Raw genomic sequence first — 24,168 nt, forward strand, 5'->3', positions numbered from 1 at the left:
AATTCTAAAATTTTAGTTTTAATATTTCATGTAAACTATTAGTTATTATTATTATTATTATTATTATTATTATTATTGAGATGGGACTAGAGAGTGGTCATCTTCTTCATTGATGTCTTACATAACAAAAATGCTTTTAAGCTGTTAAAACTTTACATTATAGTGTTTTTTTTAAATATTTTTGTGTAACACAAAAAAGATGTTTTTTGTCCCACATGGTAGTTGTCTTGAAATGAATTTGTACTCTAAATCATAAAACATTTCAATGTTAATTTTATTAGACAATAATAATGACTGTGACATTACTTGTACACTAATTTATAACAAAGTAATAGCATCCTTGTGGAGTAATATCTGTGAAACTTAGTATTTTGGTGAATGATCTAAAAAATCAAGTTCGGTTGTCATTCAGCAAGACAATCAAGAAACAAAAACCCCTTATTAAGGCCAATATAACTTCAACAAACACAACACAGGGAGGCAGGGGGGGGGATAAAAACTCAATTTTTTCTTGAAGCTTTATTTAAAACAACGATGAAAAGTTAATATTATCAAACAAACTATAAGCTATCCCACTTGATTTCATAAAATTAGGGGGTAGCATAAATATCATATTTCGCTAATAGGTAAGCTTCAATAGAATTTAATAGAAAAGGGGGTAAAATAAATTTGACACTATAATCAAAATCATGGCAAACTAAACCTTGTAACTAGATAACTGATACCTTAAAAATTTTTAATTAAGTGTCTTCGTATTATTGGCAAAACAAAGAAACGGTACCGGCATGGAAATTAAAGACTGTCTTCATCAATGACTTTGCACTTTCAGTTGCGTTGGCAAACATAATGCTGTTGTGACTTTTTTCTAGCTTTTTGCATAAAATGAGTTGTTCAGAACATCAATCAATTAACTTTTTTTCTCATGATGTTAACAGACCTACAACAACTCTGCCATCGTTTCAGAACAAAATACAGAAATCCTCTTCATACAGTTGTGTTTCAGAAGAAAAATTATTTCATACATTAAAATTAAAATATGGGTGAATTTTAAGTCATTACAAAGATTTAAAACAGTGCCAAAACGTCAAAAAAAAAATTGAACAGCTTCTGCCTTAACAAAATAAATTTATATCAGTAATTGTTGTTGCTGGTACTGATACCAAGGGTAACTCATCAGTTTTAGAATTAGTGTGATTAAGTATATGAAATTCATTAATAAAATAAGCACTAAACTTTGTCCCAAGAGCCTTTATTTATTTTATTAGCTACAGCAAACCAGATCATTATGCAAAATCAGACTATTCAGCAAAACATGTTGATCATGTCTTTTCTTCGAGCGCTTTGTTAAAGAACAGTACTTTGCTGAGAAAAACGGTTTCGTGACAAAATGATAAAGGAATAAAAAATGGTTGTATAAAAAATGGTTGTATCAATAAAATATAAATTTTTACATAATTAATAATTCTGTGGAAATAATGAACTTTGGTAATAATGCTCCTTCATATTTCTTCCTGCCAAACAGTTGTTAGGGCCAGGAAAATGTAAACATTCAAAACGGTCTATATATTATAAATGAAGGATGTTAATCTTGGCAAAATTGTCCGTATTAATTGCCAGTTATAGCTAATCACAGCTACTAGATTTCTAACTGGCTATAGCCGTATGATGATGACCATTTCTGCAAAATATTTAGGTAAATAAACAACTAAAGTCAAGTCACTTGCATTAGAGTCAAGAAAAATCCGTTTCATATAGCGCTAGCTAGCTGTTTATTAAGATTTTAGAAATTAAAACCTCTTTCAAAATAATAAATTATACAAGTTCGTTCCTTAGCCTAGACTCAACAGACTACTTGACCTATCTGCAAACCAGTTTTACGTCTCTATTCATCCATTTGGTTGGTTTTGCTTTTACCTTTCTCGGTTACCGTGTTTTTTATAGGTTCCGTAAAGCACGTGGTAAAAATTATGGGGCATTATATTGTAAACAAAGCAGTTAAACTTTTTAGAGAGACAGCTCAAAGCGAGTGAAAAATATTGAAGTTGAGGTTGCAACGTAATATTTTCCAATTTAAGTGCTAGAATAAGTTATACACGTGTTGTTTTGTAATAATTAGGAGTTGGTTAACGCTTCTCCCGTCTAAGGAACTCCCTCTCGATCCATCATCTTTGCACCTGGGAAGTTAAAATGTCCAGGCTTACTTACAATATATATCTCACACATGTTTCCTGTAGTATTTTCTAGAAATCTTTTTACTTCTTTGAAAAATATTTATGAGTTGCAGGTTTTAATTATTATGCAAAACAACAACTAAAATTTAATTCATAATTTTTTTCTAAAACATCAAACTAAACATACTTTCTATGATACAAAATATATATACCCACTATGCCATAGTAAAACTGTTAAAAACAACACTTCATCTAGAGCTGATTAATGATGCAGGATGATTATGTGCATATAGAATATGATTATGTGGAGTATGTAAAGGACTTTTCTAAATGTAAATTTTCATTACAGGCCGATGTGGCATCTCATAAAGATAATGGCTAAACTAGGCATTCTTCCCATTTAACATTTTTTGGACTGCAAACCTTGAAAATTGCACAAGTGTTCCTTGTTTTTTTTTCAAATATGTGTTGGCATACAAATTCCTGGACAACTTTAGAAGTTTCTTCATTTAAGTTTAAACTAGTTTTAAAGCATTGTATGGGCGTTGGATGCTGCAGGGATTTGGTGCTTAAATAGCTTAGTAGTGAGACTAGGGTACAATATTTGTGCAGCTAGCCATGTAAAATATGCACACACCTCTATTGTACCACAAGTTAAGCAGATAATATATGCATTAGAATTTCTTTTTTAAACAAATTTAAAAAAGAAAAACGTAGGTAGAAAAAAATAAGACATCAGTGTTTTTTTATATAACCAAAATGCAAGATTATAATCAATACCCTATCACCCAAATTACTTAGTTATATATTTTTGATTTTTATACAAATAAACATATGTCATTGACACACTCAATGAAAATGTGACAAAATCCCTTTTATTGTTGTTATTATTGCTCAGTTTCCTAAATTAAGTCATTAAAAATAATGACATTCTTTCTTAAATGATAGCCGAAGAAACTTTTAAACTGTGACATAAAATAAATATGGTTGTTTTATATATTTTCTGTTTATATTTGTATGTTTTCACTGTTTGTATTTTTACAATGTTAGTCTAATTAACCTGATGTTTCTTTTCTATTTTTAGGAATATAAAATAAGTTATGATTTTTTTCACTTCAATTTTGTTGGGGATGTTAATTTGTGGCAGTACAAATGCTCTGCAAAATGTTCTTGTGATGGAAAGATCATGGGATTGGAATGGATGTCGAAAAAATTTTATTGATATCACTTTTTGCTCTGCAGGAAGTAAGGAGCCTTGTATTGGAAAACCAAAAGGTTCTTATGCAATAAGCGATATAAATATATTGCTTTTAAAATTACCCCTTGTTCCATCATGTAATGCGAGTTGTTTAAATAAATTCCGGTTCACAGTAGAAGACGACAAGGGATCTAATTATTCAGTCATCTTACCAAATAAGCTGAAGCAAGAAGGAAATAGCTCAGAACCTGTTAAGATAACTGAAATCAATATAACCAACTTTAAAAACAATGGAAGATTTACCCTGGAAAGTGATAGTTGTATCGTGGCTTTATTTCCTATAGAAATACACTACTATACTTGTGATCCAAAAAATTCTGAACTATTGAAATTTCCATTACGAAATGCTCCTGGAACTATAGAGCCATTAAAAGTTTTTGGCACATGTGTAGGAAATTCTGTAAACGGTACAACAAGTCCATACATGTTGTGCATGAAAGATGGTACATCACAAGTATTTGGGGAGTGTGTTTGCAAAGAAGGATATGAGAAAGTTGGTAAAAGTTGTCAAGGTATGGGATTACATTATTTTTTGTTTTAATATTGTTGCTTACTGAGTATTTAGTGATGATAATCTAAATTACATATATTTTAACTTTTGTATTCAATATCTGCAAGTAATGTGAAATGTTTAATTGAAATATACTGTATGTGTACACAGACATTCCTATCTAAAGTTGTTCCTCAAGTAAGCGAAATATTGTAATGATTATTAGTTTTATAGTTTATTTTTGGTTTATTTCTTAGATTTAAGATCTGTGTCATTGTTATAAACTACACAGGTTAATTGATATTCAATCAAATTTAGATTTCTGTTACCATTTGTTGTTTGCTGTATAATTTACTGAATATATTGATTTTAAATTTATTTTTATTTAGAATGTAATAGTTTGTCGTACAAGTCTCAAATTGGGAATCAAAAATGTGCACTCTGTGGACTTCATTCAAAAGCCACCAATAAAATGACCCAATGTGCATGTTCCTCTGGTTTTTACCGTATGTTAAATGACAACAGCAACTACTCGTTGCCTTGCTATGGTATGTATTTGCAACAAAAGGATAGTGTTATACCTTGCATACTTAACTTTTAAGTTTTAGCTTTAATTATCCACCTGAATTATTATTTTTTCAGAACCACCTTCCAGACCAAATGTCAAGCATGTTACAGTGACATCAAATGCAGCTACAATACAATGGGAGATACCCAACCCTGGATCAAATGCTTATGGTGTAAACATAATATCCTGTCATAACTGTCCAAGCAGTAAAACATTTAAGACATTCAATACAACAAACTTTCAAGCAAAAATTACAGGACTTGACACCTTTTCTGAGTATACCGTGTCAATTGTCAGGGTAAATAACATAACACGATTAACTGGTAAAAAATTTTCAGTGGAATACAAAATTAGGACTAACACTGCTGGTAAGTTTTTTTAAAAAATTATCTATCCCTTTATATAAAATCTAGTATAAATTAATTGAGAGATTTCTCTAAAAAAAACTTGTGATGACCCACACAAATACTTTCGAAATTGTAAAATCTCTAGAATCTTTAGAACTATGCTTTTTACCAAGTTTACACAAAAATGTGTTAGCCATTTAGTGTGCAAGAACAGTTATATATCTGACAGTTAGTGTTAAAGTTGACTCCCCTTATTCTGACAAAAATTATGTATATTATAAGGGGAAGAATGTGTTTACACACTTTAGCTGTTTGGCTTTACCACAAAAAAAAGTTTTTGTGAGAAAGTGGGTCCGCAATTTTTTTTCTAGTTGCTACTAGTTTTTTGTTTCAAATCTTATGTTATAGAAGCGAAATTCTCTTTTAAGACTATTTTGAATAAAACATTTTCTGGAAAATCTTTTGCGGTTTTGACCTTTTTTTTACAGGAATAAACTTTTAGGAATTTTCCGAAAACAGCAAAAGTTCCTTCTACAAACACTTTCTTTTCCTAACGTAGCAACTTAAGTTTACTTTAGGATTAAAAAATACTACATGTTTGCTTTTAAGCACTTGAACAAATTCGGAATGTTAGAACGGAAAAAGACAACGATGGTGGAGTGATAATAACATGGACTCCACCGTTTAATAAAGGAGCAGAAAAAATTGAATATGAAATTTTTTACAATGGGAAGACTGTTAAAACCGAAAGTACAAGCATCAAGATACAAGCTGCGTCCAACAGTCGAACATTCAAAGTGAAAGTATGTCATTTCAAGTTTTTTATAAGCATGCGCATAAGCATATTAAGGGTCAGATTTATTAAAGCATTATACTAAGCTTAACGTCCAGGGTCAGTTATGTAGTTCATTTTTTGCATTATCTTAAAGTCATATCACAGGCATTTTTTATGAAAAACTTGCAATTGTTCTCACCAGAATGGGATTGTAAAGAAAAATAAAGTTCAACTTCATTTTTCTTTATAATCCCATTCTGTTTTTTGAACTTTAAATAAAAATTTTGTTAGAAAAAGAGAATCGCAATACTTGAAAATAAGCCGTAAGCACATTTTTGAATATAAAAATTGATGTTTGTTAAGCCTTTTTTCAAATTATTCATTCGACTTCGTGTCTAGGGCATGTGAGGTTTTCTTTTATCGGATGTCTCAATATAACAATATAAACTGGGGACGAGGTAGATTTTCGTATGCTTAAAAAAATATTGTATCATCTCTTTGTTAAGTAAAGCCCCTAAATTTTATTAATTATTTTTTTATAACAATCATAATTTTTTGTTGAAGCCTATTTGTTCTCAGAATTTTACTTTTTCAAAATCTGAAATGATTGTTAAAAATACCTTTTAAATTTAACAGTGCTAAGTAAAAAAAAAAAAATGCTTGATAAAATAGTTTGGTTCATAATGTCTTTGATACTAATAAAAAGAGTGTATAATAAAATAGATATATTTTGATCAACAAAATTACTTTTCGCCATGCGATATTCCCCCACACACAACATAGAATTGGTTTTGTATTATTTCTTAGAGGGGCCGGTCATGATTAAGGTTTTAGACCTAACTCTCACATTATTAATTTTGAATGACAAAGGATGAAAAAGGCTAACGAAATTTTAAATACTATTTTGTGGCATGTTAATAAATCCACGGGTTCGCCGTCCTTTATTTACCGCATTTTTGTGCCTTGCTATTGCGGTTACCATCTTGCGGTATTATAATATAGATGTATTCGTGTTTAGATAAAAGTGATAGCAACATACAGTGATGGTAAATTTACCAGTCCAGAACATGTCTTCACTGTCAGCGTGGAGGGTAAGGGAATTCCACTCAATATTGTTCTTGGGGGGACGGGTGGTGCGTTGGTAATCGTCATCATCATCATTGTACTGTGTATTGTGTGGAGACGTAGAAATCCAAGTCACTTAGCAATTTATCGAATGGAAGATGGAACAGGTAAATGGTTTTTTTAAATAAGATGGATTTTAACTCAGAACAAGACGGATTAGACCGAAACGGAACGGAAAATTATTGCCTGATTGCCTGTTTATTATTTTTTCTTTCAACTTTCAGTTTGGAACAGAATCAATCAGATCTTACAAATTACTATTGTCTGTTCCAATATGTTCTATTTCGCTTTTGAGTAGAAGTCCACCAAATATAGCTATAGAAATAAAGCCAAAATCTCGTCTATTGGTCGCATCCGCTGTATCTCATAATCCCAAAATTTAAAATGCGAAATAATTTTTTTATTTTTCTCCCGACTTAAGATTATTTAGCCTTTTCTACATTTTGCACATTGCTCTGAAATCAAGATGGAATTATTTACAATAAAAAAAAAAAATGCTGCGATGTTTTTGAAAATGTTTTTCTTTTTTTTTGTGCTGGAATCATAAAAAGAATTAAATTAAAGCGAGTTCGTGCAAATAAAAACTATAAAAAACTCGACTCGCCAAATTGCAACTCCGCGAAATGCAAATTTAACGCCAGAAGTTAAAACCATTTGGTATTTTCCTTCAAGTTGAATTATTAAAAGATTTCTTTTGCTAATTATTACTTTTCCTAATCTTACAGTTCAACTTCAAAGAAGTCGCTTGTTCAGTCATGGTAGAGTTTATGTTGATCCGACCACCTACTCATTAGTTGATGACGCTGTATACGAATTCACGAACGAGTTAACTCGAAAATCTCTTGATATTGGGGACTTGTTGGGTTGTGGGGAATTCGCTGATGTCCACCATGCTGTTTTAACCACAGATAACAAGAAATTCGATGTTGCAGTTAAAAAGTTGAAGGTTCGATATCTTTTTATTTTGTTTACGCTGTCCACAATGTTGGCAATGTCAAAGTGTCAGGGGTAATATTAATTTAATTGATATGTCACAAAAATGTCAGCCATTTTAGGTTGAAATGGTCAACCTAAACTATTTTAATATTTTAAAATATTGGCTAGAGTTGAAATTGTGTCCTATGGAGTTATAAACTTTGTACATTCTGCATGGTAATTAAATTTACCTTTTTAGGGTAATCTAAGGTTCCAGTAAGTATGAAATGTCGGACAAAAATAGCTTAGAAATGCAGAGAAATGTCAGGAGCCTTAGTCAGAATCAGAAAGAGTGAGGAAGTTGTCATGAGTGTCTTGAAAATAAGGGGGTTATTTATTATGGAGTGAGCTGGTGTTTATCGCTTTTTATTTACGCCAATGTAAACTTTCTTTGTATATAGTATGCAGCATCGAAACGAGATCGAGACGATTTTGTGAGCGAGGCTGCAATATTGGGACAGTTTTCGCATCAAAATGTTATCAAATTAGAGGGTGTTATATTAAATGGTTAGTATTTGATTAATTCGGACGTGTATCTCTTCTTACTTATTTTTTCGCGCGTACTGAATTTCACGCAAAAATTTCACGCGAAATTGTTCTGTGTGTAAATTAACATGCGCAAAAATATTCTCTCTTTTTTGTTTTTTTCTCCTTTTTGATGATTTGGAATTTGGATTTGGAACAAGAACAGCTATGATTAGAATCATAGGATTACAAAATTTTACATCCAAAAAAAGCATAATATTAAGTTTAAAACCCACACTAGTTCTTTCTTGTTATTGATCGTACACGTTGCGAATTTGCGAAACTTAATCCGCGCGAATATTAACACGAATAAGATCTTGCTACCATTCTGTTATGTATATATCTTAGAACATCCGAACCTGATAGTATTGGAATATATGGCAAATGGAGCTCTTGATAAATATCTACAGGTTAGATTGTTTTTTAATTGTAAAGAAAAAATACTACTGCAAATCTTAATCGAAAAAAAGATCTATATTAGTCGCAAGCGCGTGCAAAATTTCACGCGAGCTGACCTGTTACTACTCGCAGCCACCATTTTGACTTACGAACTGATTAGACAGACACAGCTAATTTTGTTTTGATCATTGTAAAACCTCGAAAAATCACTGATCATTGAAAAATTCCATAAAACTCTAGTTACAAAATTAGGAACATAATTTTACCCGGTAAAGTTTCTCGAGTAATCACAGTGTTCTTAAACTTAAATCTCCCTGAAAATGTCAACAATGCGCCATTATTAAATCCCGCCATTAAAAAATCCCGCGAAATTTTTTTTTGTTGACATATACTCGACTAAGCCAGTCGAAAATAAAAATTTCATAGACTTATACCTGGTTCAAGGCACTCTGAGTTTATGAACGAGAGAGAGTTTTCGTTTCTGGAGAAGAAAGTAATAAGGAATCCTTTTAATTAGATAATAATATTAAAAATAAGCTTTAGTTTGATAGTTTTTTTCTTCCCTTGATTTCTAATTTCTTCTTTTAATATCTATAGCGAAACGAAGATAATTTTAGCGTTGTAACGTTACTTGGTATGTCACGTGGTATCGCATGCGGTATGGCGTACCTGTCAGATTTGGGTTACATCCATCGGGTATGTATGCAGTTTGGAAACTCATTATTTTGATAAAAAAAAAAGTAAAAACACATTCTCTCATTCTTTACTTACCATACTTTAAATTTTAGGACTTAGCTGCTAGGAATGTTTTGGTAAATAAACAGGATGTGTGTAAAATTGCAGATTTTGGTATGAGCAGAGAATTAAAAACAGATGAAACATACGATACCAGGGTACGTGAAATTTAAACTATTTTTTCAGACTTGTTTTCTTTAACTGAATTTTTTACAAAAAATACATGCAATGTGTCATGTTATGATAAGTCACATTGGAACTCATATTTTATTTACAGGGTGGAAAAATACCTATAAAATGGACCGCTCCTGAGTCAATTGAATTTAAGAAGTTTACAACAGCTTCTGATGTGTGGTCTTTTGGAATAGTACTTTGGGAAATCTTTTCATTTGGAGAGAGACCTTACTGGACATGGACGAATTACGATGTGAGTAGGCTGATTGAAAAAAAAAGAATCTGATTGTGGTTCACACTGTTAAGGTCTCACGACAATTTTTTTCTTCCACAGGTACTTGAAAGACTAGCCACTGGTTATCGACTTCCTCCCCCAGCTGTAAGTGTTCTCGATTATGTACACTAAATATTATCTATCCTAAAAAGATATTTACATTAAAAAAATATTTACACTAAATTCTCCTATCACTGCTATATGTTCAGAGTAGCTACTGTGAACTCTGTTATCTCCAGCATCTTTTTTTTATCTCCAACACTCTTTATCTTTAACGCGATCTGTCTTTCCCAAAGAGTTCACTGTAATTATGTATTTGGGGAAATCAAACAAAAATTTGCTGCGTCATTTACACTTTCTTTCCTGCATAATGTTCGTGTTACACGCGTTAAGAGTCTTTCACTTTTTGTTTTTAGAATTGCCCAAAAGTTGTTCACGATTTAATGTTACAATGTTGGCACAGAGAGAAGACGAAACGCCCGAAGTTTATCACAATGCGAGACAACATCGAGGAATGGATAAGAATCCCAGACTTGCTCAAAGAAATTGCTTCTGTCGTTACAAAATCGTAAGTTTGTACGTCATTTGTGCAACTTAAAGGCCCCCAATACATGACGTGAATTTCGTCGTACATTTTGTGTATGCGCGTTACGATATGTCATATGCAACAAAAACCGTATCGTGTGTTTAGGCTTTAAACAATTTTTTTATGGGAGGTATGCTGTCGAAAATATATTTAACGATGATTGTGATTACTTCCGGAATAATTTTTGCTTTAATTGCGTTGAAAGCTAGACTGCTGAAAAAGATGATGTATTTCCTAAAATAAACGAGTTTATGTTATAAAAGATTAAATTAATGAGATTGTAGAAATAAAGATACACTATCACGTTAGACACTCCTTAGAAACAAATAATTTACAAACGGATTCTTGATATTTCGTAATTATCTTTAAATTTTTAAAAGTGACTGTAACTTTAGTTTGACTCGTGAGTCTTAATATCTCGCCTTTAAAACAATCAATATAGTCCCCGAGTTCACCCTGAATAACATCTAGAATCCTTTGAACCCAGTAGTCCGTTTTTTTACGTCTAGACCGACTAAGACCTTAATAATAGGGTGTATTGCGTAGTAAACCGAAAGTTTTATTAAGCTAAAGTTTCTTGCAGGTTTTTCTTCAAGCTGACTTCTATTATTTTTAATTAAGATTTCTCATACCTAAAAAGTGACGTCGGGGGGGGGGGGGGGGGGGGGGGATCGTCACATAATCAAAGGACACCCAAAGTGTTGTATCGTGACAACTTCTGTTATGGAAATATACCTTCATGGATACAATACAGAAAACAAAAAACGTTGCTAAGAAGTTATTATAGAAGTGACCTTTTGTAAGATGGTTACACATGAGTGTGAAAAAAATAGGATTAGTCTAATGGGTTAAAATCCGTGTGAAAATATTTTTGCATGTTCGATTAATCCCGTCCATTTGTTAGTTCGAATCTTCTTTTTTTTGTCAATGATGCTTCTAAACTTGTTTCGATGCCGTTAACTTTTGGCTGTAACCAAAGCTGTTCCGCTAGCTTGTGGTTCATGGTTTTCTATGAGTTAAATGTTAACGAAAGTCTATAAAGCTTGGTTTCCATCGGGCGTTAATTGCGTTAAGCAAATGCGCTAATTGGGGTTAACTTTTTAACGTCTAATGGAAACCAACCCTAAACGTTTTCTACTTTTTCAACATCAGGGATGAAAATTTGGATTACTCTCTTATGCAAAACGTTACAAGTTGGTTGGAAGCAATAAAAATGGAACAATACGCACCTGTATTTATCAACAACGGTTTCACTACACCAAAAGATATGTTAGAGCTAACAATGGAAGACTTAAACGACCTTGGCATTGGTCCGATTGGACATAGAAAAAAGATTCTTAAAGCAGTAAAACATACGAGACATCAGGTAAAGTTTTTTTATGATTATTTTTTTTATCTTTTTATTACTTTATTTATTTTTTGAATATCCTACACAGGCAATAATTTCAGATCTTGATAGATTCGTAATAATTAAGCAACTTCGTCTCCTCGTCGCTTGAGGACCATTTTTAAGTAAAGTTAGGTGGCCCTGGCGACAAGGCTGTGTAGTTAAAATACGTCAATAATTGATTTTTTATTGTTTTTGTGCGTGTTTCCATTACAATTCGCGTTTCTAATTGTGGTGTATTTTAAAAAAGTAAATAAAAACATTTCAGAATATATTTTGGGGAATTTCCCTTTTATGCCTTTATAAATCGTAGACGCTTCCTAACTGGACCTCAAAGGAGCAACGAGTTTTATGAAATGTCAACAAATTTAAGATTTTTTTATCTTAAAAAAACAGCACTTTTTGCTAACCTAATTTCAAGGGAAAACGCGATTAACAATTTTAGCAAAATTACAACCGATTCTGTCGCAAGTCTTATTAAAAGTCCCTTTTTAATGTTTTAAAGAAAGAATCTGTTAAAATAAAAGAAATGAATGGATGAATGGATGAATGAATGAATGAATGGATGAGTGAATAAATACGTGAATGAATAAAAATCTTCCTTGTGTAATTCAAGCAAGCGGAACATAATATTGCCTAGTCGTAATGACTCCGTTGATAGATTCTCAATTATGCAATCAATCATGACGTACAGCTAACAAGTTTTTAACATTCTTTTTACAACCACCATATACATTTCGAGCTTAATCACTTGAAAGTTTGTAATTAGTGGATACATTTTACGTGCCCAGACGATGAGTAAAATACTAACTAGAATCGTCAAAATTTTCATGACATATTTCTTCTTTGACTGTATGTGACCTCACTCAGCCCCAGGTTCTCGAAAAAAAAATCTAAAGGAGCGAGAAAAATAATAATAATAAAACAAAAACAAACTTTTTTTTACACAGCCATTCCATTCTTAAACCCTTTGATTTTTTAACTGTATTTTTCCAGATCTTGGCACCATATAGAAAAACTCTATTTCACCACCAGGGACCCTTGTTTCTACTAACACAGGGTGGTGTTTTTCTTTAATAGTGGGAATTATATTTAACACTTTTCAGTCGACCTTCAGTTGGTGGAATTTCGCTTTTTCTTAGTTTTTAGTTATCTTTCAAGGCATTTCTATTTGTACTCGCTCCTCTCTTTGCTAACATTTTTTAAAAGCCCACGGAAAAATCAGATAAGTCCAGGGATTTTTTTTATTATTCCAAACATTTAAACATATAGCCGCTTCAGTGTTGGAAACACTGTTATCAATGTGAGTCCTGTGTTCTGAATGTATACATTAAGTATACACTGGCATTGCCTACCCAATAAGCTAATAAACTCTAGTAGTCATGTGTGGTATAAAGTACTGAGTGGTAATCATGCTAATCTTTGTTTAGGTGGGTGGTGGTAAAGTAAGCCGATCTGCAAGTAACGTTACATCGAAACTTGGAAGAAGTACAAGCTCCGTTGGATTTAACGCTGCCCTCTCGAACAAATTATCATTTTATCGTAAACGAACACCATCTTCATCTGGTACTAAAAACACTTTGGATAGGAGAGAGAAGAAAACTTCGTTTAGTTGCGTGTAATTTAAAAAAAAAAGTTAGACGAAATTTTTGCTTTGTCTTTATAACGTGTACATATTTCTAGATGTATATAACATAAAATATTCTTGTTTTCTCCTCGTCCTGTTTTTATATGATTTTTGACGCGTATTTTTAGCCTTATGTATATATTTAAGTTTATATTTTTTTGCTCGGTGCTAAACACGTGCAAAAATTGCGTTAAAATGAAAAAAAATGATATGATAATTATTTTTAAAAATTTTATCAAACAGGAAAAACTTTTCGACATCAATGAGTCTTTTCGTGCAATATGTTTTACATTTTTCTCAACTAAATTTAAACTTTCTTTAAATCTTTGACGACTAACACTTCCTTAGGTAACATAAAATTTGCTTGATACATTTTTCTAAACACTAACACATATATTCTTATCATCGCCATTTTTTTTATTTATTTTTTTGTGAATCAGCATTATTTTGTAATAACGGCGTTTTTTAATACAGAAGTATTTTTAATTATTTATTTATTTATTTTTATTGGAGATGGAATATATTTATATGAAGGGTTACACAATACATATCTTTTGTTAGCGAAATGCAACTCCTGACAATAAGATTGTTTTCAGTAGTTTATAGTCTGCTGATTGGGCCACCATATAATAAGGTCCTAGGGACGAGGTGGGCTTTCAGTATTTCCTAATTCACCAGTTTACACTAGTTTTTGCAGCAATGTTTCTTCTCAATGTTGAAATTGTGCCAGAGCGGTAAGTTAAATAACACTATTTGTCTTCTTTTAACAAGAATAATCATAAACTAGTCGTTAGCCCGTGGAAAAATCCACGGGTTTGCCCGACGCAGCTAATCTACCATTTTGCGTGACAGACAGACAGACAGACAGACGTATACGGGTATTATAATATAGGCTACCTTATTACACGAAATTAACACTGTGTGGTTATTACCCCGGTTGACTTACAACCGCGTTAATAAAAACCGCCCTTAATTTCTGGTCCGTGTTAATTAAACCGACCTTAATTTCTGGTCCGTGTTAATTAAACCACCCTTAATTTGTGATCTAAAAAAAACGAAAAAAGATTAAAAAATGCCTAGTGTATACATACATTATCATATACATCATATACATACAATTTTTGTCCTCAATTAAAATTTATTTTCGCGCATCGAATAAATTTCATGGCTATTTCTCGCAGAGGTATGTTATCCTGAAAAGAACAAGACGGATACTAGATGTTCAATCAAAGTAGATTTAAAGTTGTCTACGTTGAAACCGTATCATGCCAAAGTGATGGTCGAGGCGTACGAGCTCCTCCAACCAAAGAAAGAAGTTAGTGTTATAAAGAATGGTAGTACCGCCGCCGTTGAAAATACTCGGGAAATGGGTACAAATTATATTCATTTAAACCCATTCGATGCCATGGAGTACACATTTCTACTAACTTTTGCATTGAATTGTTGTTAAATAAAAAATGTTTAGTCACATGAAAATTGTAAAAACTTCTCTTTAACCGCGTTAATTTCCACACACTTAAACTAGGTCTTCTCAAGCAACCGCGTTAATTAATGACCTGTTATTTTTAACCGCGTTAATATCCACATAGCGTTAATTTCGCGTAATAAGGTAGTCTTTAACCCGTGGAAAAATCCACGGGGTCGCCCGTCGCGTCGTTAGTCCTTTAAATTTACCCGTCGCAACTAAGTGGATAAAAATATATCGCATTTGATATTCGTGCGCATTTTCAATATTTTGTGTTTCCGTTACGGGACGCCGCTTTTGCGGACACACAGACAGACGACGGCTATTATTAAAGAGACTAGTCGTTGCCCGTGGAAAAATCCACGGGTTCCCCCGTCCTTTATATTTACCCGTCGCAACAAAGTGGATGAAAATATATCGCATTTGATATTCGTGTTTCCGTAGCATCATTTTTTAACTCAGCGGGGGGTCCGCGCAGACAGACAGACAAAATACGGCTATTATTAAAGAGACTAGTCAGTGACCCGTGGAAAAATCCACAGGTTTGCCCGTCCTTTATATATCGCATTTCGTGTTTCTGTAGCAAAAAGGCAAAAGACGCACGAACAGACAGACGGAATACGGGTATTATTAAAGAGATACAGGTAAGAAATAAAATGTATCTGCCACAAAAAGCACTGGATATGTCGACTTTCTGCATCAAAGTTTCTCACCGTTTTGATTTTGCGCCCTTTAAAGAAGTCTGAGTACTCGAAAATCTAGAAACCCGAGTTGTTTGTCAGAAGCGGAGCGCCATGGCACGAGTTTCCAGCCTATTCTTTTTCTCTGATTATGATACAAACCACAACTCAACTTTTACACACAACTGCCAACAGGACTTGATTTATGTACAACTTTTTAATGTTTGTGGTTTTTTGTTTCCTTGCTTACCCCTTTCCTGTAGTTATGGTTTCTCTACCCATCTACCCATGTTATACCGTCTTAAATGAAATGAAAAAGCTGTGCTCTTGTTGATGTGTCAGGTTAAGCCAAACACACAAATTAGTACCAAATTAGTAGCTTCTGCAGTTACTTAAATCGAAATCTCTTGACACCATTCTGAGACTTAACCGTCTGCGATGGTTTGGGCATGGGGAAAGATTAAACACCTGGTTCAGAGAATGCACCACCATGGAGGTACAAGGACAGAAGAGAAGAGGTAGACCAAGGAAATCATGGTATGAAACTTATTAAAAACGAACTGGTAAAACGGAATATTTGCGGAGAAGATCGGGTGAAATTTTAAAGAATTTAAGTCATACGTACGTTTGACGCTTCCAATGACAATCAATGCTTCTCATGAAGGTCACAACGAAATAACAGCTGTTCAGACACAAACGAAATCCTAGCCATTTTCTCTTGGTCATAAGCATCAACTTTTCCCGCAACTCTTTGCCACGTTATTTGTTTTTATTTTTACTTTTATATAACAAACTTTCAGGATCAAAATGTTTAGTCTTGGACTTAAAAACAAATAATATTGACTGAAAATCAACTTCTATGAATTTGATTATAAGGTCATCTTTTAATACCGCAATAATTAGAGAGGAACTTCATGGAAGCTATATATAATAGTTTGGCTCTATTATGCTTATATGGAGTTTATGTGATCAACAAAAACCATGAACGCAGGTAAAAGATACACTTTCCAATATGAAAGAATTTTTTTATATAGAAAAAAGCATTTAAAGAAGCATTTCGTGATCCTCAGACAAATTGAATACGAGGTTTTTAGATAAAACTGACTAATACATACAGCTAAAGTGCGCGGCAGCCACCTCGTCCTGAGATCATCAGAAAGAGAAAAAAATTTAAAGATGAGGTTGTGTCGAACATGGAGATATTATTAAGTAATATTTCTATATTATATATATTATTATTAATAACATCTCTATGTGTCGAATGAACAATCTTACTGTTTTTACATGAATTAAAGACAAAAGCAAAATTATAAAATATTTGTCTAAAAATCTTCGGAAGACATCAATTTTTACAAAAAAAATATAGTCGAGCAAAAATAGCCCTACCGTCAGAGCCTTATCATTTCTGAGAGTCGGATTGTCATGAAAGGTGCTTCACATGTTTTACAAAGAGGATGAATTGCGCTACTCAACGCTACGAAACATAAATCTTTGTTTTGTCCTTAGCCACTAACCGTAAGTCAAATTTCGTGAAGCTACTTAGTTGTCGACTGAACAAAGAAGTGTATTTTCAATAATGCGCTGCGTACTCTGTAAAAAAAAGAAGAAGAAAAAGACGAAGAAACAAAAAAACTGTGTATTTGATATGGTTATAACTCAAAAAATGTGCTTACAAAATGTCAATATGATCTCCAAAAAAAATTATTGTGAATACTTATTATACTGAGACTTTGATATTATTAGGAGAATTCTTTCTGCTGAAGGCTGCATTTTGCCTTAAACCCCTTCATTAAACTCTAGTTCGGTTTGCCCCGTTCGCCAGGTTTGCCCGGTTCGCCCGGTTTGAGTGTACCTTACAAAATAAAATTAAATAAATAATAGTCGAACTAAATCTATATTATAATTGTGCAATTGCTTATTCAATAATTACATAATACCCAAGTTCGCAATGTTTTACCACCCTCCCCCCACGTCTTGTCATCGTAACAAATCTAGTAACACCCACCCACGAATCTTAAGACCTCATCTATTTATTTCCCATAATATGAAACACCTTCATGTAACAGATAATCAGGCAAACTAGTGTTCTAATATGTAAAAAACATGTAGCAGGGCCATAGCACACAAGATGACATTTTTGGTACTTTTGCGTAAGTCCAGAGGCAAGAAACAAATTCAAGATGTAAAAGAGCTCTAAACCTTACCGCCTCAAAATTTTCATGACAGCTCGTAACAAAAATGACCCCCAACCCTCGGGTGTTACGTAATTATTGAATGGGTACTTATAAAGTTCTTGCGATGCTCTGTTAATTTAAGTCATAAAACATGTTTTCATAGCCGAAAACTTGCATCTCGCAAACATTTAAGTATTCCTCTCTTTTTTTAATTAACTGCACATACCTTCCAGTGGTATATGGTGAGCAATCAAAACTTTGGATTTGATCCAAAGTAGTTATCTTTGGCACCTTAGCGCAAATTTGTTTGCTCTTTAACATATCTGAAGACGCCGCCACTTCAATTTTTGCATTCTTCAGTCGATATGCATGACTTATTAAATTGTATATCTTAACTCTGGTTATGATACAGGATTTTTGCAGATCAACACGAAGCCATACAGGTTGCTGCCAATTTGTATGCGAGCAACTGTTATCACTCAAATATTGGTGCACGTTTCCATCAAAGGCTCTGCTTGCAGCGAAATCGTAAACTGTCGAACTTTGTTCGGCTGGTTTTCCTTCAGACAGGTTACTTTCTAAAACAGAGTAAAATGTTATACTCGCATGAAATACGTAATTAGTAACTGTTAGTTCTGCTATTTTGAGAGAAGAATGCAATTCCAATTATTAAGTTGACAGTAAGCAGGGAATAAGATGAGTAACGAATATTTTCTTTTAATAAAATCAATCATTAGATTTTTTATGTTATTAAAAAAAATTTGACAAAGATATTTTCAATCACAGATCACATAAATGCTCATTGTTGATATAAAATCGTTAAGAAAAGATGGTTTTAAAAGAAGCTTTAAGGATGGTTTTCATACATACAAAAGTCATTTTGTGACTTTAGTAGGTGGTAGTCAAACTGGCTCATGCAGCTGATGAAAAAGTTATAAGTCACTTGAAAAAACAGAAACGCAAGTCAAACTGCTGAAGAAATCATGTATTTAAAGTACTTCTTCCAACTTTTATAATAATTCAAAAGTGCATCCATAATATTTTTGTTGCTATTAATTTTATCAATGTAGCCAATAGCTAAGCTCTAGTTGCGGAGATATTATTTTTAAAAAAACTTACATAGTTAAAACAATTCAAAAAGCTAAAAATAATAATGTTAGAGATATTTTTTGTTATATGAGAATATACCATAGACCAATAGAACAACTTGCTAAATATTTTATAGATACTAGCCCGTGGAATAATCCACGGGTTCGCCTGTCCTTTTTATACCGCACTGTGTGCGTCTCGCTACTTGTGCAGCTAAGTTACCATTTTGCGTGACAGACGGACAGACGTATACGGGTATTATAATATAGACTAGCCGTTAACCCGTGGAAAAATCCACGTGGTCGCCCGTCCTTTATATATCGCATTTCGTGTTTCTGTAACAGGACGCGGTTTCCGCAGACAGACAGACAAAATACGGCTATTATTAAAGAGATTATGAGATAGTTTTGAAACCATAGATTGTGCAACAATTTTGACCTAGTGTACTACTTTGTTTGCTTTTTAGGATTATTTCATAATTTTTAGTACTGGTCACGCTCAGGGCGTGTCAACTAACATTTTGTAAAGGTAATATCTTAAAATCTCGTGACTTTTGGACACTCGAGATCGAATTTTCTGAACGTAGACTGTATTTTCTACAAGATCAAAGGATTTTAGCAACTCCCTTCCCCCATGCCCATAGCAACTCCCTCCCTTCTCCGCTGCGAAATTTTAAATTCTTCAATTCCTTTAATAAAGTAGTTAGTAAGTAAGTAAGTAAGTTAGTGGGGATTCCATCCTAACGGTTGACTCTTCCTCTCTTCCGACTGTAACTATGTTACATTACCGCCAGAGATACGTATATCATTGCTCTAACTTGCTTGCTTGCTAAACAAGCCGGTTAGCGGTCCATAGATGCCAAATGGGCTGACAACACTGCATTTATAGTGCACCGGAGTGGGGATTTAAACCTGAAACCTTATTATTACAAGTCGAATGCGCTACCACTACACGATCTCCGCTACCATCGGAAATGCTTGAAAAGGTAGGGTGACATTTTGTGAAGCATAGAAAATAGAATATAACATGTGGAAATTGAAACAACAAACGAGCAAACAAACAAATAAGCAAGCAAACAAACAAACACACAAACAAACAAAAAACAAACAACAAACAAACTGACCGAATGGCGTGTACATAACATATTTTTCTGTATCAACTAAAGCAGTCGAAAAAAACCCATCGTTTTCTTTCTTTTTGACGCAAATACAATCACTCCGAATATCTTCTTCGTCTTTAGACAACGTTATTGCGTTCAGCTTTGTACAGAAAAGCATGCATTCTGTTAGCAAAACATGATTTTTCTGCGCAACAATCACTAAATTGCTGAAATCTTCATTCATGTCGTAGTACATCGCAACCACTCCACGTAAAAATGAAATCGTAAAAATAAATCTCGAAAAAAGCTCCATTTTTTTTTTTTTTTTTTTTTACTTTTCCAATTGTCAGCTCTTCTTGCTGCCTATTCTGATATAATTTTATCACTAAAAAGGTTTTTTCGTGACCTTAATTTTTCCGCCAAATTTGTCTTTTTAGCATTCAGAGTTGCCGTATTCAAAACCTTTGTTTTATTAATTCTTATTTATGATAACATATTATTTACTTATTCATCATTCAAAGTACATTTATGCAACAAAATCAAAAGTATTTCCGACAAGTTAAATTAAAATTTCGCAACCTCGACCCCAGCACCTTTTTCCTATCAATAAACGCAGCGTCAATGAGAGACGAAAAGTCCCTGGGACGAGATTGTGCAATTCATACAACTGTCTCATTTTAATACGTACAAAACTTTGGGTCAGGCGTTATTAAAAACATTTTTAACTCGAAACATTTTTTTTGGCTTTTTTTTCGTTAAATTGAATTTGTCAAATTTTATCCCTTGCCAAAATCCTTAACCGACAGCCTGCAAAAAACCTTTACCTTATCAGTAAAAAAGTCGGCAAAAAATAAACGTCGGCAAAAAAAAAGTCGGCAAAAAATAAAAGTCGGCAAAAAAATTAGTTACTTTGACATAACTTAGTAACTTTTTGCCGACTAACTTTTAAATAAAAATCTGTCATCTTCAATGATATCTTTCTCTCTTTTGATTCTTTTCTTCTCGGGTGTCTTTTTTTCAGCTACGCTCACTTGAATCGTTATTTAGAAGAAAGATAAGCGCAGAGAGACTAATACAAGGCTTTCTTCGCGTTATTAACGTTATGATTTCGTAGATACACGGATTTGAAAAATAACCAAAAAAGAAAGAGCTGACGAAAAGTAGTGTGATCGGATAAAAAAATGTTGGCAAAATTGTTTGGTCAGATAAGAAAACCCGTCAAAAATTATTTGTCGGCAAAACATATAATTCACCAAGCAAAACATTTAATTTTTACCGACATTTTTTTACTGATAAAGTAGTCTAGTAAATGTACAGGCGGGTAAACAAAATGCAATACTGGTAGTCTGCGATTTATAAAACAGCCAAGTGTCCGCTAGTGTCCGAAAAATCAAAAAAAAAATCAAATTTTAAAACTAATCAAATAACCTAGGTTGGTTTCTGATTATTGACATGTTCATAGTGCGCATGACATTTATTGTTTGAAAAATGTTTATATTTGCCTGTAGAATCACGATCAGGATCACGACACAAGTTTTTCACGATCGAAGTTGTTTATGGAGTTAGTTATGAACGCATGTATAGACCACTCTTTGCGTGACGTAGTTGTTTTGATTTCATTTTGAGAACAATGGGCATGCGCGCACTTTTGTGTAGGCAAAACAACAAAAATTTGAAAGGGTAAAATGGCTATTAATGAAGATTAAAGAATCATTGTGGTAGCATAAGATTTAAGAGGAACTGGAATTAAATTTTAACTATATTCTTCTAATTCTTCTTAAAAAATTTCACTAATTTTGAGCGAATATTTCTTTTTTGGATGGATTTCTTAGATTTCTGTGGTCTTTTGTTTATATTCTCTACCTACAGAAATGCTTGCGCATGTGCAAAAGAACCCAAACTTTTTAACTTTTGTAAACATTGGCAAGTCATCTGTAGTCTTTCTAACATTCAAACAGAAACACTGAAGTAGCTAATTAAATATTAAACTTGTGTTGTTTGAAAATTACATATCTCGTGGTTGGACATATGGTTGGAATTCTCTTTGTGCTGTTTAAAGGACCTGACAGTAGGAATTCAATTTTTGAGGAGGAGTGGCGACCCTGGATAGATCTTAGAAATTTAGAGCTGCACTCTTCTCTTACATACAACACGCCTTACAAAGCTAAGTCCACCATTTTAAATATTGCTTAGAAATATAAACATACAAAATATACACCTAACATAAAAATAGGTATTAATTTTTTATCAAATCTTTTTATACTTGACGTTTCAAGATTTAATATATACCGTATTCTTTCACACATAAAAACCTAGCCGCGTATAAGGTCATCGTTTTTCTTATAAATTTGTTAGGCCCATGGATACTTACAATTCTATTTTTTTGCTTATTCAGTTATATTTTTGAAGGAACTTACTTTTTTATAAAGTTTTATGGCATCAACGTGGTGTACCGAGTTTTTAAGCCCTTTTTTTTATTCAGCCTCCACCGCCTTTTCTTAAAAAAACCTCATACGCATGTTCATCTTCCATTTTTCTGTGAGAAAACACGACTGTCTTTTTGTGATAAGAACTTACAATATAGAAATAAAAAGTTTGATTAGGAATACATGCAACTAGCAACGAATTATCCTGATTACGTTTATATATTCCAACAGCATAATCGTTTGGAAAGAGAGCTTCTTTGCGTATAATCAGCTAACCCTGACGTATCGGATGATAATAAAATCACATGCACTAAGTATCGTGCTTCCACTGGTTTACCTAATCGGTTGCAATGTGCATCACACGCTGTAGATGATAGCGTGGAACAACATCCCAGAGGAGCGGTGCATGGAAGACGTAGAACTTCTTTTGTTAGATGAAGATGCTGGTAAAACAGACAAAAAAGTTAAGTTTTGATTTAAAAAATATATATGGTGTTTAAAAACAAGGCCAAAACAAGGAGTTAGGGTACGTAGGGTATTTTGATACCACTAATGGGAATTCTAATACTTTGCTTGTTCGTCATCATTGTGACAATGTCTGACATGACAACACAGCCAGCCATGTTGTTTACAATATTCGTGTATTTATAGACATGTGTGGCCGACAAAATCAGTGTTAGGAGCGCAATACATGGATGGCGAGAAAAGGGACCAGTGTAAAAAAATAGTGGTTTTCACTCCGCGGACGTCAAGTTTTGAATGTACTTTAATTACAGAAGAGTTCAAATTCTCCAATCACTGGTTAGTTCGATTTAACAAGAGAGTTCAAAGGAAACGAAGAAACTACGCACAACACGTGCTCTTGTTGATAACAACTAAAAGGATGAAGCAAAAGCCTTTGTTTTTTGTCATGGACGATCAACCTCGGCGTCAGGAGATTGGAGACGAAGTTGGGAACATAGAAGAAAGAGAAAACAACCGGGGGTCAGAGTTAATGGACGATAATAAAACGTATGATAGCACTGGCACAGAGAAAGTATGATGTGCTGCAGGGAACTGTGGGTTCGATAATAGACAGTTTAAACTAATAGTTTTGCTGATGGTGGCGTGTTATCACCACTTTTTATCTTGAGAGCAACCTTGTCCCCATGAGTTCTTGTTAGTCCTCGAGTAAGCAATAGCGGCTTTAATATCTGGTAACAAACTTTAGGGACGAGGTTGGTCTACCAGTTAAAGGAAACATGTTAGAAAAAAAATCACGTGACGCGTCTTACATTGGACCCTCGCAGGGTTTCTAAAATATCTTTTCCTCATCTTTTTGGCAGCTTAACTATTTTAATAGCAAGTTTATTTATAGTGTTAAATTTAGAAGAACTAACAAAGCATTCTCGACCCCAGAGCTCTTTGAGATAAGGTTTTAATCTCAAAGACCTCCACTTCCCACTAAAATATTTGGTCAGTTTATGTAATCTTTAAATTTTATCTCGAATGAACGTGTAATATGAACTTTTTTAAATAAACTGACCAATTTTTTGAGTTCTTCTTTCTATGGAAGTTCGTTCATAACTATTTTATTTACGATATTATTTCGACACGTCTTGACTGTGTCTTTTTCAAATCTCATTTTTTGAAAATTTTGAAAAAGACACACTCAATACTATCGTATGAACGAACTTCCATAGAAAGAAGAACTCAAAAAATTGGTCAGTTTATTTAAATTTGCAGTCGCGTTAATGACGCGTCTCATTGTGGCCCTCCACGGCAGGTTGCGACACCAGTTTTCCCAAGTGTGTTTAGACCGACCAACCATTTTTGGTTG

At 33.2% G+C, this 24,168-nt stretch overlaps 2 protein-coding genes across 2 annotated transcripts; one reads left to right on the forward strand and one right to left on the reverse strand.

Moving 5' to 3' along the window:
• The first annotated feature begins 3,255 nt into the window (after window positions 1-3,255).
• Window positions 3,256-14,187, forward strand: LOC130641894 (ephrin type-B receptor 1-B-like). Its single transcript, XM_057448907.1, has 15 exons — window positions 3,256-3,941; window positions 4,309-4,467; window positions 4,562-4,855; window positions 5,444-5,637; window positions 6,628-6,841; window positions 7,460-7,680; window positions 8,111-8,216; window positions 8,583-8,644; window positions 9,231-9,329; window positions 9,422-9,526; window positions 9,646-9,795; window positions 9,877-9,921; window positions 10,233-10,384; window positions 11,555-11,768; window positions 13,220-14,187. The coding sequence occupies exons 1-15, from the start codon at window positions 3,272-3,274 to the stop codon at window positions 13,409-13,411; spliced, it is 2,877 nt and encodes a 958-aa protein (XP_057304890.1). The 5' UTR covers window positions 3,256-3,271; the 3' UTR covers window positions 13,412-14,187.
• A 2,662-nt stretch (window positions 14,188-16,849) lies between these two features.
• Window positions 16,850-20,378, reverse strand: LOC130640682 (uncharacterized). Its single transcript, XM_057447199.1, has 2 exons — window positions 19,948-20,378; window positions 16,850-18,313 (listed from the first exon to the last, which is right to left on the reverse strand). The coding sequence occupies exons 1-2, from the start codon at window positions 20,234-20,236 to the stop codon at window positions 17,868-17,870; spliced, it is 735 nt and encodes a 244-aa protein (XP_057303182.1). The 5' UTR covers window positions 20,237-20,378; the 3' UTR covers window positions 16,850-17,867.
• Between the last annotated feature and the right edge of the window lie 3,790 nt (window positions 20,379-24,168).

The sequence above is a fragment of the Hydractinia symbiolongicarpus genome, chromosome 4, assembly GCF_029227915.1.
Source record: "Hydractinia symbiolongicarpus strain clone_291-10 chromosome 4, HSymV2.1, whole genome shotgun sequence".
Classification (NCBI taxonomy): Eukaryota; Metazoa; Cnidaria; class Hydrozoa; order Anthoathecata; family Hydractiniidae; genus Hydractinia; species Hydractinia symbiolongicarpus.